Here is a 14,576-nt window from a genome sequence, read left to right as displayed (position 1 = left end):
CTAGTTAGTATTCAGTGAGGAACCCAACTCACGTCCTATCTTCCCACTGGGCCCGGCCACGGGAGACTCTCCGTTTTCTATGAAGCTCTGGAGGCTCTGGACCTGTGTGGATAGGGCCACCTGCCACTGGGGCATCCCATTTCCTGGCTCCCTGCTCTCCGCTCCGTTCACCTCCATGTCCTCATCCTCCTGGGAGGGGAAATCACTGCTCTCCGCTCCGTTCCCCTCCATGTCCTCATCCTCCTGGGAGGGGAAATCCCTGCTCTCCACAGACATCCTGGCTACAGCCACTAGAGGTGCCTGGTTGTGACTGCCTCCTCGGCCTTCATAGGAGGAATCACTGCAGCAGGGCTCCATGTTGTCTTCGTCGGACACTCTCTGGTCACCCCTGACCTGGCCCTGGGGGTGGCGGCCCTCGCTGTCCAGTAGCAGGGCCAGGTCGGACAGACGCTCGATGGACAGGCTGCGAGGCAGGGTCCTCCTGGGCCCGGGGGTCAGTGGTTCTGCCGTTTCATCCTCTTCTGAGCCATCCTGGACCCTGGGGCTGAGCTGATCAGGGCCAGGGTCTGGATCGGGCTCTGTTTCAGCTTCAGCCCCCTCTCCCTCCCTGTCCTCCTGGGTGCCTGGCTGGGCAGAGGGCAGACTGTGGAGGAGGTGGTGGATGCGGATGTAGTGGGAGCGAGGGGTCTCAGGCTCCCCACAGGCCGAGGCGATGACTGTCTCCAGCTCCGACACGGGCAGGGAGCAGGGCCGGTTCTTACGCCTAGGGGTGGTCCTGATGCGCAGGGAGCAGCATTCCTCGTCCCCTTCCTCCTGACCCACCACCTGTTCTGCTGGCTCCCCAGGCGCTCCACTCTCCATGTCTTCCAATACAGCAGGGATGACCTGACCCTCTGCTGGTGTACTGTCCACCCCCTGCTCTGGGTCAGCAAGCTGAGGACTGGAGGGGGTTTGCTGCCCCCCTTCCTCCCTGTTATCCTCTACCGAGGGCAGCTTCTCTGCAGCCACAGCTACAGCCACAGCCACCTCTTCCTGAGCCCCATTGACCTCTGGTTGACTTGGTTCTGTTTTTAGGGCCTTGGTTCTGTAACAGCTAGGCCCTGAGTCTCCATCTCCATCCATGGGCTCCTCTGAACCCAAAGGCCCTGCTGGATGCCCCTCCATGGGCGTGTCTGTAACTGTATCTCCTCCAATTGGAAGTTCTGGAGCTCCAGCGTCTTCCTCCTCATCCATGGGGAGTTCGGGAGCCCCTGGACCCAGGCTCATGGTGTCCTCGGCCTGGCCCTGGGCCTGGGAGGACTGGCCCTCCCCCTGGTTACTGGTCTCCTGCACAGCGGCACGCTCAGGCTCTGTGCTGAGAGACATATCTTCATCATCTGCAGGAGGAGAACAGAGCTCATTACCTCCCAGTCAGAGGCCTGTGATGGCCTGCCAGGCTGCCTGACACAAAGAGGGTAATATCAACATGAACTCACACTATTCATTAGTTAATAGACCACTCTGTTTCTGCTTTGGTATGTCAATGAATGGAAAATCCTGTATACATCGAGTATGACAATATGGCAATTTATAATAAGAGAACCTATTGTTTAAAAAAAGTGTCAACTCAACAGCTAAACCAATGTTTAATATCTGCCAGTCTAAACCTAGATTTGAAAGTTGATATTTACAGAAAGACTTACAGTACATATTATATATTATCTTCCCACCTCTGTATTGAAAAACACTGAGTGAACCTACATGAGAGGAAGCCAACAAACAGGATGTACAACTCTCTGATTCAAAGTGTTGGGCTAAATGCGGAAGACACATTTCAGTTGAAGGCATTCAGTTGTACAACTGACTAGGTATCCCCCTTTCCTATACAAACCTGGGTTCAATTAGCATGAGTTTTTGTTCAAATACTTTGAGCGTTTGATTGAGCCTGTTAAGAGACCCAGATGGGTGGGGTTTGTATTTTGGAACTATTTCATTAGTTCCATTACATCTAGACAGTTTGATCAAGCTCAGCAAAACTATTTGAAGGCAAACGAGTACTATTTGAACCCAGGTCTGGATGTATGTGAGAGGATGTGTGAGAGGAAGAGGAACCTGGATGAATAGAGGAGGTGATCTCAAATCTGAACTGCAGCTGTCCACTGACATGTTCTGTCGGCACCCTTCGGCCCAGCGTGTAGCTGACCAAACGGTCACTGTGTAGAGGGGAGGGAGGGAGAGGGAGAGGGAGGGAGAGGGAGAGAGAGATGGTGGGAGAGGGAAAAAAGTGCAGGAGAGAGGAACACATTGAAAGAAAGATGGGGAGGTGACCGGAGGGAGAGAGAGAAGATGGGGGGGGAAAGGGTGGAAGGAGAGGGAGTGGGAGTTGGAGTTCAAAAGAGAGAGACATGTTACTTTATGATTTTAAACATTCTTTCAAGAGCTCCCCAAATATCTATTAATAATCATTTGATTATCCTGATAAATAAATGAGCATGCTGTGTGTTCCTGAGCCGTACCCAATAGCATGCTTCTCCAGTAGCCTCTGCACCGGCATGGACTGCTTGCCCAGGAAACGTTTGATGATAGGACGACTCTTGGCAAACTTGTCTTTTACCTCGATCTCCAGAACGTCCGTGGGCAGAGACACAAAGTTGAAGCGCTGAGGAGGGAGAGAAAGACATAGTATCTATTTAAAATGCCTGTAAAGGTGTCGTGTGTACGTGTGTGCGTGTAGCCTTATACAGCTGCATATCCCTGTGTGTAGCTGTTAATGGTGCTGAAAATACTTGCAGCTGTAGGAAACAAAGAGGGAGCCGTCAATGGTGCTGAACTCTTTGCACTCAAAGTAAGACTTTGGAATGGAGGGAACAATACATATGAAACAATGCATTACCTAACCTTGCGTGATCTTCAATGACAGTGATGCCAAATGTAGAGGTATGCGATCTCTATGACAGATGAGTTAAGCATTGGCATTCCTCCAGGTGTAGCTTTATCTCTACATAAACTGACCTCAATGGCTGTGGCCTACTGTATAACCAGGGAGTCAGGAGGGAGTGAAGGAATGCTGCACCTGATCTGAATATCAAAACAGGGGACCGGGAGGGAGTAGGGTGCACTTTTCTTCTGCCTGTACATAGCCTCTCTCACAGAAGCCCTCAATCAATTCAAGGTACAAGAGGGAGACACAAAGTTGGAGGGAGGCACCTAGCTTATTAGCTATCATCAGACTGTACCTCCAGCGCTAAGCTCTTGACTATACAGTCAGATCCAGCATGAAGCATGCATGAATCATCTCCGCAGGTCTCATACCTCCTCCTCTATACCGATCATTTCCATGAATACATAGTGGTGCTGCTATATCCTTCCCCTCAATATACCTAAAGGGGTGTTGCCACTGTGCTAAATCAGAGCTGGGCCTGTGATACATCTTCTGCCCTTTCACAGTGACACCACATAATTGAACCATTAGCCAAATGAGTAAACCCGCAATAGCCTATTATATGCAGAGAGAGCAAATTTTGACAGGCATTATTATAAAAGAGGATTACCACATGAGAACTCATGGTGTAAATGTATAATTCATACATTATAAATGATAATACATTTGGCAGGGGTGGAGCACTGCTGTGTTCAGGAGGAGGAGATACAGGCAGGGTGGGAGTACTGCTGTGTTCAGGAGGAGATACAGGCAGGGCGGGAGTACTGCTGTGTTCAGGAGGAGGAGATACAGGCAGGACGGAAGTACTGATGTGTTCAGGAGGAGGAGATACAGGCAGGAGGGGAGTACTGCTGTGTTCAGGAGTAGGAGATACAGGCAGGGCGGGAGTACTGCTGTGTTCCGGGGGAGATACAGGCCGGGCGGGAGTACTGCTGTGTTCAGGAGGAGATACAGGCAGGGTGGGAGTACTGCTGTGTTCCGGGGGAGATACAGGCCGGGCGGGAGTACTGCTGTGTTCAGGAGGAGATACAGGCAGGGTGGGAGTACTGCTGTGTTCAGGAAGAGGAGATACAGGCAGGGCGGGGGTACTGCTGTGTTCAGGGGGAGATACAGGCAGGGCGGGAGTACTGCTGTGTTCAGGATGAGATACAGGCAGGGTGGAGGTACTGCTGTGTTCAGGAGGAGGAGATACAGGCAGGAGGGGAGTACTGCTGTGTTCAGGAGTAGGAGATACAGGCAGGGCGGGAGTACTGCTGTGTTCAGGGGGAGATACAGGCAGGGCGGGAGTACTGCTGTGTTCAGGAGGAGATACAGGCAGGGTGGAGGTACTGCTGTGTTCAGGAGGAGGAGATACAGGCAGGAGGGGAGTACTGCTGTGTTCAGGAGTAGGAGATCCAGGCAGGGTGGGAGTACTGCTGTGTTCAGGAGGAGGAGATGCAGGCAGGGTGGGAGTACTGCTGTGTTCAGGAGGAGAAGATACAGGCAGGAGGGGAGTACTGCTGTGTTCAGGAGTAGGAGATACAGGCAGCAGGGGAGTACTGCTGTGTTCAGGAAGAGGAGATACAGGCAGGGCGGGGGTACTGCTGTGTTCAGGAAGAGGAGATACAGGCAGGGCGGGGGTACTGCTGTGTTCAGGAGGAGGAGATACAGGCAGGAGGGGAATATCCCTCCCTAACCAAGTCAAATGTCAATAAGCTCTGCTTGCCTCCCTGCCAGTATTATGCAGAGATCAATATCTGTAGTAGATGTTGTGGGAGATGATATTGTGCTACCAAATCATTACATCCAAATACAAGTTTTTGCAACACATGTTCATCATTTTTTCTCTTGAGTAAATATAACCCATTGTAATGTTGGGTAAGTGTACATGTATAGGGCCTACCTGTATAAAACCAGTCCGAACATTGAAATAATCTTTACCAGTATTGCACAGAACGGTTACACGATATGAATCACTAACACAGCTCTCTACTCACCTCTCTCTGCCAGTGGGGGTTGATGGTGTTACAGACGATGCCTGAGCGTTTCTCCTGGCCGTGGTGTGGCAGTGCCGGGAAGATGCTGTTCCTGCCGGGGTGGATGGCGATCTTAAGGTAGGGGTCAGGGTTGAAGAACATCCCCTTCTTCAGCCCTGTGGCATGGAAATCTGCCAGAGATGATAAGAGTATAGAGAGAAGGAAAGGCTTTGAATGTTAAGGACATCACATTCTTCTGAAAAATTGGAGTAGAGTGCAGGCAAGAATATGCTTGAGAAACTCTGCAAAATAATTCAGTTCAATATCTCGCCAAATACAACAGTATATTGTACTTCTACAATAATAGTAGTAATAGATTCATCTACAGGAGAGCAGAGAGAAAATAACTCATCCTGAAAAATACATCTAGACAGAATTATTATTTTGAATAGTGTGGCATTTAACTTCTCTCCAACTCTGCTCTCTAACAATTGTGACAGCCATGTCATACAGTAGTATAACCTTCCAGTGATCTGGGACTAGACAGGGACTGCTACAGTCCGCCTGCTTGTTCAGTATTTGTAAGCCTGTGTTGATCAATGCTAAAGATGAAGGGGGAAGAGCTGCCTAAAAATCACATTTGCCTCCTCCTGTCATCTCCCATGCAGTGGTGGGGGGAGAGTAATATTTAGATACACAACTTCCCGAGCTGTCTCACCCACCTTTTATCTAACATCACATCAGTGTGTGTTACCTCACTGTGAATCAGATGGAACTGGATCATACCACCTCTAATGCTGTTGCTGCTACATCCCTCACTGTTAGGAATCTAACTCAATTTAGGCCTGTCAGAAACACTTGGCACAATAGACTGTTCACCTGAGAGGGAGAAGCTGATGAGTCTTCTACTGCCTGTGCTCTGGGGGACTTCTTCATTGGTGACGGGCTTAAATAGCTGCAGGAGGGAGAAATAGGGAAGGAGGGAAGGAAAGAGAGATTGATTGAATGAAAGAGAGAAAGGGTTAGAGGGAGTGATAAAGACAAAGAAAAAAGAGAATGAGAGCGAGACATCAGCGCCAGCCTTTACAGCATCTCTCCTCCTTGCTCCACCTCCACAGGTGTAAGCCTGTCTAGTGGTCCTTATAGCAGCTAGGCGGGTTATCTTTCTCTACCCATTACTACCCAGGGAAATATTCAGTAAAGGGAAAACAGCCACAGAGATGATCGAGGCCACTGAGAGATGGGGGATGAGGGATAAGGGTCAGATGCAAGACACACACGCGCGTGCACATTCCGGTAGGAGTATTGTGTGAGCCTCTCTAGGTGGACCAGTGATCATAGCAGTGTGGTGGTGTGTAGGCTGTGGGGGTCTGCAGCAGACATCTGGAACTTAAAGGCATCTACAGAGAATACGTAGAGGGGGCTGACGGAGTGTAGCGTAGTGATGCAATTACATTTTCGTCACAAAAGAGGCGGCTCCTTGTAACACCATACACTCCGACATTCGATGCAGTTTTCTTCTACCTGGAGATTGAGACTCAACGTATCATTGTTTCCACTACCGTGGGGGCAGTGATGTTGCTGTCCATTAGGCTATATAGACTTTTCATTAAAGTAGCCTATTTTGCATTGATAACCAAATATAATCTCAGTGTCTGTTCAAGCAATAAACCAGACAACATTGTAGCCTTATAGAATCCCCCCAAATGTATTTTGTTTAATGTTATTCTGGGAGCGAATACATTGAAGCAGCATGTCAAATTAGGATAATGTTGTAGGTTACACTGGCAAGTAAAATAATATTTACCAGGGCATTTTATTTAATTATAAATCAGATCATTTCAGATGGAGATGAGGGAAGCTAAAAGGCTAGCCAACTTGTTAGCAAGGTACGACAAGACAAGATATTCTTATTTTGTTTTCACCACAAATGAGAAGACAACAAGAAATCTCAAGAATCCATCAAAAAGGTATTTTGTTTAGAAGTAATAACTAGTGATTTAAAGGCTATTGTGAAATGCTAGAACCTGCTGAAGCCAACTAGCTAGCCATGTGACTTTTTCTCCACACCAAAACATAATGTTCTATTTTTAGCTGATATGGGAATGAATACACAAGCAGCATATCAAACTGGTATAATGTTTTAGGTTAAAAGGGAAGTATAAGAATATTTGCCAGGGCATATTATTTAATTATAAATCTGATTGTTTCACATTGAGATGTGGGAAGCTAAAATGGCTAGCTTTATTTTTAGCCAGGCTAAAGCCAGCTAGCTACTACTAGCAATGAAAACACAAAAATAAAAAACTTTGCCATCGCCCCCTTGTGAATGGGACCTGCGAGGATATCATGTTATCCAAAGGTGTCCGCTACTCCAAAGATCCCACTCCACCCACATGCACACATGGAGCTTGTAGTAACCTTAAGTGCCCACAAGACCTGTACTACAGCTTACTCCACAACAGGGCCAGCACAAGGACAACAGAAGAAAATTATGTAATTCCCTTCCACTCTCTGTTCACCTCTGGCTGTGGCTTATCGGTTTGTTTATGTCTGTCTGTCTGTCTGTCTGTCTGTCGTCGCTCTCTCAGCACTTGCAGTCTCTGTTTCTATCATTCTCTCCCTCTGTCGCTCTCTCTCCATTCCCCCCCCCCCCCCCCTCTCTCTGTCTGTCCCTCCTGGGGGTCTTAAATCAAATCAACATGTATTGGTTGTGCATACACAGATTTGCAGATGTTATCTTTTCCTCTGACAGACAAATGTTATCCTGCTAATAAGCTTGTCATAAATGCCTTTGTTTTCTTCTCCAGTCAATGAGAAAGGAAGGGTAACCAATCTAATATATGGATTTCTAAACCTAACATATCGGCACTTTAAATAGCGTCTGATAACCCCAAGTAATCCAGGCAGTTATAATGGACGGAGCTGGACAATAGATGAGACACCGGGGGGGATTGCTGATCTCTTTCTGGAACTGTCAGGAGTTTTTTGGGCTCTACTAATAAGCTCAAACCCAGACAATGCAAAGATAAATCCTTCAGATTGAAAGACATACAGTAGATCCATAATTAACACGCTACCTCTTATCATCAGTGTCCCTAGAGGAGCACTAATGAACACAGAGCCCATGTAGCACTACCAGGTTTGGACAAAGTAGTCGTCCCACACACTCACCGGAACTGAGGGGTTCTTCACAGTCAAACTGGGGGTAGTGGCTCGCAGGGCCCCGCTCACACCATGGTAGTATTTAAAACAGATCTTGGTCTCCGCTGAGAAGAAAGAAGAGTCAGATGAAAGAGGACAGGGAACAGAAAAGAGTTTAAGAACAGGTTGTCCTATCTTTTTAGCATGACCTACTGTTTGTTTTATACATGATTTCTCAGTTTATTGGCACCTTGATCACATTTCACAGTTGGACAGCTTTCAAAAACAGGCCAGAGCCACACCAGTATGGCCTGAAGGCGTCCCCATGCTTCCCAGCCGAAACAGTTCGGAAGAGTTTGTGCATATATTATGAAGACATTTTGTGACGTTTTTGTTTGTTTTGGACTTCGGCTGATCGGGCACACAACATTTTTTCTGGAGGCAAGCCGAAGTCGGTAGCCGAAATCTATGCCCCTTCATCGGTGATTGGTCAGAAGTAGGGATCCTTCAATAAAGAGACAACTTGTTTTCGTGCACATTTTTTCATTGAGAAATACTGCCTCAATCATCTTAGTTAGATATAAATATGCGCAACTAAGATCTCCTCTGCAAAAATGTCTAAATGAATGACAGAGTTATCATAGGTTAATTCTGACTATTTTGAGGAAGTTTATACTGGCTATGATGTCTCAAAATGGACAAACTATTATTGTCGCGTTTTCCAAGGGAAGGTCTTTTAAGGGAGTATGCCAGCACACTTGTTCGGTTCGCCTAGTCGACTTTGGCTAGCCTCCAGCCGAACTGAAGCATGCTGACGCCTTTAGAAAGCTGTTCTGAGCAGCATGCCAATAAACTGGGGGAGAGAGAGAGCAGGCTGTCCTCAGCTACAGGGTTATTAGGACCTGAGAGTCAGACAGACAGATAATACTATCACTTTCATTACACAGAGTCTCAGTCTCAATCTCAGTGGCTTCTATCCAACCTGCTAATCTACTGTGGTAGCTAAAAAGAGATGCTTTGGAGTAAACACCACGGACTGGCCTATAGAGAGGCACAGAGGCACCAGCGAACTGTATTGGGGAAAAGATTGATTGATATATGATTTTAGCGAATGTCCTGTCCGTACTAATGAGGTGGGAGGAGCTCTTTGAGGGATGAGTCTTACTGTAGGTAAATAAAAAATAAGCAGTGATAGCTAAATAACAAAATCACTCACAGCTGACAAATCATTACATTAGCAGGATCAAATGAGTGGAAGATGGCACAATGGTAGTTGGTTATTCATAGTTCCACTTCCCTTGTGTGTAAGCAGAGCTGTCCACACCGGGGCCTACTGTACTGTACAGTCAGTGTGGATTCTCTAGTCTAGTGGAGCTAATGGGATCCTTTGGCTGTGTAAATTATTTTATTTCTGTGAATCTCTTGCCTAAAAGACTTGCTTTAATCAGTGCAGGGTAAGAAGGATTGTACTGGGAAATCCTGATAGTTACAGACACAAATGTATGGGCACAACTGTTATGAGAAACTAAATGGATATGAGATTGTTTCATTGTTACCTAAGGATCTACAATATGCACTGACGAAGCAGTGTCCTGTTCTGAGAGCTCGATGCTACATCCGTTATAAAACAGCTCTCTCAGTGTGTGGGAGAAGTAGCATATTATAATGTAGGTGGTTTTGAATTTATTTCCAGAAATGCACTTACGCTCCACAAAATAGGAGTTGCCCTCAATCTTCCACACTATCTGGCCCTTGTGGGAACCATTCACTCCACGGCTCTTGTAGTCTAGAAAGTTCTCAGACGACACCTCTTCTGAGAGAGAGGTAAGACAGAGAGGAAAGGTGTGAGACTTAAGGCTGGATTCAATCCGTATCGCGGAAGTTCAGCACTACAGCGCAATTTAAGTTTAAAGGCAATGTTCCCGCATTCGCAGAGACTGCATTCATAGTAAATGCTGCATATGTCGGCTCAATCGGAAATCACCTTTACATTTCAAGCGCACTAGAGTGCTGAACTTTGGCGATACGGATTGAATCCAACCCAAAGTTACACAACATTATCACACAAGCATTGTCAGTTACAGTACCTGTGGATATGATTCTGATCACCTTATCAGAAAAACAGAACACCTTAAGATTACCTTCAAATATATGTGAAAGCAGACCTGAACTGAGTCATCACATAGTTCTCCATGTACCTTACATACAGTACCTTTCAAATAGACTTGAAATAACACATTCTTGTTCCTGTCCTTGATCTACCGGATGTGTAACAGCTTCACAAGATTGGAAATAAACTGTTCTTCATCTCACCATCTCTATCTGTCTCTATCATCTACTAATTATTCATTTGGTCTCTTCTATGAAAATCAATGGTAAATTTAAATAATAAAAATATCCTAAAAGTTATGGTAGTGCTCACCAATGAGGTACATGCCGATCCAGTCCCCAGCGTCCACCTCCTCCTTGATGTCCCAGCAGATGAGGATGTCCTGGGTCTGTCCGATGGCGTAGTGCGAGGTGCTGACGGTAAGCGTGGAGCGGCTGTGTGATGTCACCAGGTCCGTGTCGCTGGTGGAGCGGTACATGGCCGCCACGTCCTCCGGCACCCCATTCTGGAAATTAACGTTGCGGAATTGTTCGGGGTTGTAGCTGTGGCGGATGTGGTCCTTACAGCGCCAACGGTTCTGAGACGAACGACACGGGGAGGCCATGGCTGCAAGTCTGAGTCCGAGAAACCTGTTCTGGTACAAGTTCTGGAGGAGAGGGAAGAAAAGCAGAGAAGAGAATCTGAATGGGGAGGATGAAGAGCTTTTACTGGAGAGAGGTTAAGGAGGCTCCACATTTAGCATTCCTATCCCTGTTTTTGAGATACAGTCAATTTAAGTCCAATCAAAACCTTTATCTCCATCTTTAAGAACACTACAGATGTGTTATTCTGTTGGTTATCTCTGAGCAGACTTTAGAGGTAGTGATTTCTACAGTCCTGCAGAGAAAGTGGAGCTACAGTGGGAAGATTACCAACAGGAAATCCCATGAGCTTTGGGAGGTTTCTCCACTATCTTGTAGTAGCTTCTCAGTGGGAGGAGAGACAACAATACAGCACAGTGCTAACAGTAAGGAACACTCCAGGGCCCTGTCCTGCTCAGGGTGTGAAATGGACTGTTCAAAAATGATCGAGTGTGCTGCCTCTCTCTCTCTCTCTCTCTCTCTCTCTCTCTCTCTCTCTCTCTCTCTCTCTCTCTCTCTCTCTCTCTCTCTCTCTCTCTCTCTCTCTCTCTCAGTTCAATTAAATCTCTCTCTCGCTGTCTCTCTTAAACACACACACGCATACAAACACTGCTGGCTCAGTGATAGAAGATAAATGTATTTATCTCTGTCAGTCAGTCTGCCTGGGCAGCAGACCAACACAATAGACAAGACCCCTACTCCCCTCTGAGAACAATCCACCGGCACAGACCCCTCAGTGACGTGTCTTATTAGAGCCACTCTCTGGCCCTCCAGCGTGGAAGTGCTTCCAGATGCCAAGCATCCTCTTCAACAACTCTACCACTGTTCTTCAGCAACAAGGTCACTTGTCTTCTGCCTGCCTACATACAACCTATGTACAGTATGGATGGAATTCCACCATATACAACACACACTGTATAAGACATTGGTAAGAAGAGAATGAGAAGAGCAGGGAAGAATGTGAGCATTTCACTTGGCATTCTCTGCTGTGTGTGCAGGCTAAGTATAATAATTGAGTAGATAAAATACTGAAATGGTCACTAAGCTAAATCAAAAGAGGAGTTAGAGAAAAAGTTACTGCTACTGTAAGTGAGTTCAAATGCTTCACATTAAAACGCCAGTAGACAGTGCAGTCGTTTATGTTTCTCTCTGAATGGGACTATTACTTAACTCCTTTTAGGAGCCATATGAGATAACTTGGCTCATTGCTAATCAGCATCCCAGTACTATATTGACTGTGCAGCTACTGAGGATATCTTAGTGCACTTACATAACACAGTAGGTCTGCATATTTCTTCCCTCACAGGAGCTCCCAACTGAGTAATAAATGCAGGGATGCAGACACTATAATTGAGTAGGCCAAAAGTGTTAAATAATACAATCCTTATCATATTTTAAAAGCTGCCAATTCATTACAAAAATATCAGTACACTAGTGAAATGAAGGACAGTTGTAAATCCCTTGTGATTAAGGTACAGTAAGGTATAGTGAAATATGAAATGTTTTGTAGAGAAAATATGCAAAAAGAAAAGATGCCTCTTTTCTTATAAGGTTGGATGGTTGCCAGCATGATGCATGAATATGCCACACTGTAGTTAATCCCATACTGTAGGCTACCTACCTCCACATAAAGCTCATGATTTTAATCTCATTGGATTTACTCACTGAGACTAATCTGAAGAAGAGGATCTGGTGCATTATCATCACGGCATCACAAAAGACACTACAGCGAATCAACAGCGTGACGCTAAACAAACCACGTAGCTGATCATAGCATGCAGTGTTCAACCATGGGAAAGCAGCTAGGACAATAGATCGCATTCTGTTGCATCCAGATACTGAGTTTCTTCTTCGCTGCACTGGATTAGCAGCAACATCATAGATATCCTTCCAGTCAAAGGAGCAGTGTTCAGTCCTCCTCACGCACCTCTGCACTGGGGCTCTTGGCTGATGACTCACTCAATGCATTTTTTTACTATCTACTGAGTGGTGGCTCAACATTCTCCTTCCTTCTGCTCATTTAGCTCCCAACAGGCTAAACCAATTACGGCTGCAGCAGAGAGGGAAATTTTGAAGGATTTTATAAAAGTGCTCTCCTCTGTATCTCATCAACTGATGAGCTCTTGTTACATAACTATGGCACACTTAGCATGCCCAATGATTTTTAGGAAGAACATATATACATTTAGATGTGCTCAGTAAGGTGTGTCAAATATATAAATTCTGGCTCAGGTCTAATATATGCCAACCACTAAGAAGTGTCAGGGATGATCTATCAGGCCATCAAATCCATTCCATTTTTTTTACGAGAATAATGGCTGCAGACAGTTGGCAGGCAGGTAAATAGAATCCTTCTCCAACTTTTATGAGGCAGGGAGATTTCTTGTATTCAGATAGCTTTCAGTTTGAACAAGCTATCTCCTCCACAGTGGTGATTTTAGCATGGATCAATAGACAGCATGTTCTACTTCAACATGGTAGTTTGAGTCGTTGAGGGTCACTGGTGAATCAATAGTAATCTGACCAATCTCTCTGCAAATGGTCATAATTATGGCTGCTTGTGAGCACTGACTGCATCTTTTGATGGAAAGAGTGTCTATCTCCCTGTGCAGTGTTGAATTGTCTGGAACAGCTTGTGTATTCTAGGTGGCCTTCTATGGTATAGTAAGTAGTACAAGGGTAAAGGAGAAGGGGATACCTAGTCAGTTGTACAACTGAATGCATTCAACTGAAATGTGTCTTCTGCAATTAACCCAACCTGCAGTATTAATATAGTATAGTAGTACTATGTTAGTACTAGCAAATTACAAATATTGCCTTCCTCCTATTCTCACCTCTCTCTGCTCTGTCCTATGTAGTGTTGCATTTTACATTCACACACACACACACTCTGTTCATCCCTCCTGCTCCCTCTCTCTAACAACTAAAAAGAGTAGGCCAATTTGCATGCTTTGATGACAAGATAGGCAGAGGTCCCTTCCCCTACTATGGTGGAGCATCCCAAAAGGATTTACCTACTCTCACTAGGATATACGGACTCGATCAAAACACTCTCCAAATTGCGAAATCGATACTCACTTCCCAATAATAATAATATCAAACACTACGAGACATTACATAGCCAACCTGGCTACAGGGGCGAATTTCTTTGGCCTGGTCATCAATATAGAGGCCGTACTCTACTGCATCCAATGACATAGCATGCAGCATCAGTGGAACAATCACAACACACGAAAAAATGCTAGAAATGTCTTTGTTTGAGAACACATATGAGGCGTAAACTATATTATTTTCTAGTGCATAGATTACATCAATCTAAACTAGAGATCGATTCGGACACTGGCACGTATCAATTTAGCCATGCCTGACAGCTGGACAAATATGCCTACATTTATTCAAACGTACCTGGGTCAGTGTCACCTGCCTTTGAATCATAGCCTATTATAGATGAACCGTCAAAATGCTTATGGCGTTTGTCATGTTTTGATGTTCTAAGAATATGATATTCTATATCCTCCGCTGGGCCATGTTCCAGGTTTGTCAGACGGTTTTCGGACCATTCTTACAATGATGCTGCTGTGCGATACGGTCTTTCTCCTGGGTACCACAAAGCTTCGACCAATTGCAGACCATTTTGCATCAATTCAGTCTCCGTTTTGCTGCCCCCGCCCATGCACGCACCACGCACCACGCACAAATTATAGGTTTATACTCTACGTAAAGCACGCAATCTCTCTCTTGCGGCTTTCAGAAAAACTGAACTCGGACATCTCCGACGTCCGACTTAAATGCGTTCAACTAGGAATTCGGAAAAAAAATAGCTCTAT

At 45.7% G+C, this 14,576-nt stretch overlaps 1 protein-coding gene across 1 annotated transcript in view; it reads right to left on the bottom strand.

Annotated features, from left to right (window-relative positions):
• LOC139377350 (E3 ubiquitin-protein ligase HECW1-like) overlaps positions 1-14,289 on the bottom strand; it is a 45,369-nt gene extending 31,080 nt beyond the window's left edge. Inside the window, exons 1-9 of the mRNA XM_071120376.1 lie at positions 14,155-14,289; positions 10,442-10,775; positions 9,725-9,832; positions 8,050-8,144; positions 5,755-5,830; positions 4,897-5,066; positions 2,496-2,638; positions 2,092-2,192; positions 33-1,376 (exon numbers count right to left, since the gene is read on the bottom strand). Of these exons, the coding sequence (XP_070976477.1) occupies positions 33-1,376; positions 2,092-2,192; positions 2,496-2,638; positions 4,897-5,066; positions 5,755-5,830; positions 8,050-8,144; positions 9,725-9,832; positions 10,442-10,775; positions 14,155-14,184 (2,401 nt within the window). The 5' untranslated portion in view covers positions 14,185-14,289. The remainder of the gene's footprint in view (positions 1-32; positions 1,377-2,091; positions 2,193-2,495; positions 2,639-4,896; positions 5,067-5,754; positions 5,831-8,049; positions 8,145-9,724; positions 9,833-10,441; positions 10,776-14,154) is intronic.
• Between the last annotated feature and the right edge of the window lie 287 nt (positions 14,290-14,576).

The sequence above is a fragment of the Oncorhynchus clarkii genome, chromosome 20 (assembly GCF_045791955.1).
Source record: "Oncorhynchus clarkii lewisi isolate Uvic-CL-2024 chromosome 20, UVic_Ocla_1.0, whole genome shotgun sequence".
NCBI classification, from domain to species: Eukaryota; Metazoa; Chordata; class Actinopteri; order Salmoniformes; family Salmonidae; genus Oncorhynchus; species Oncorhynchus clarkii.
The sequence above is the reverse complement of the archived record's forward strand: the minus strand, read 5'-3'. Positions and strand labels throughout refer to the sequence as shown.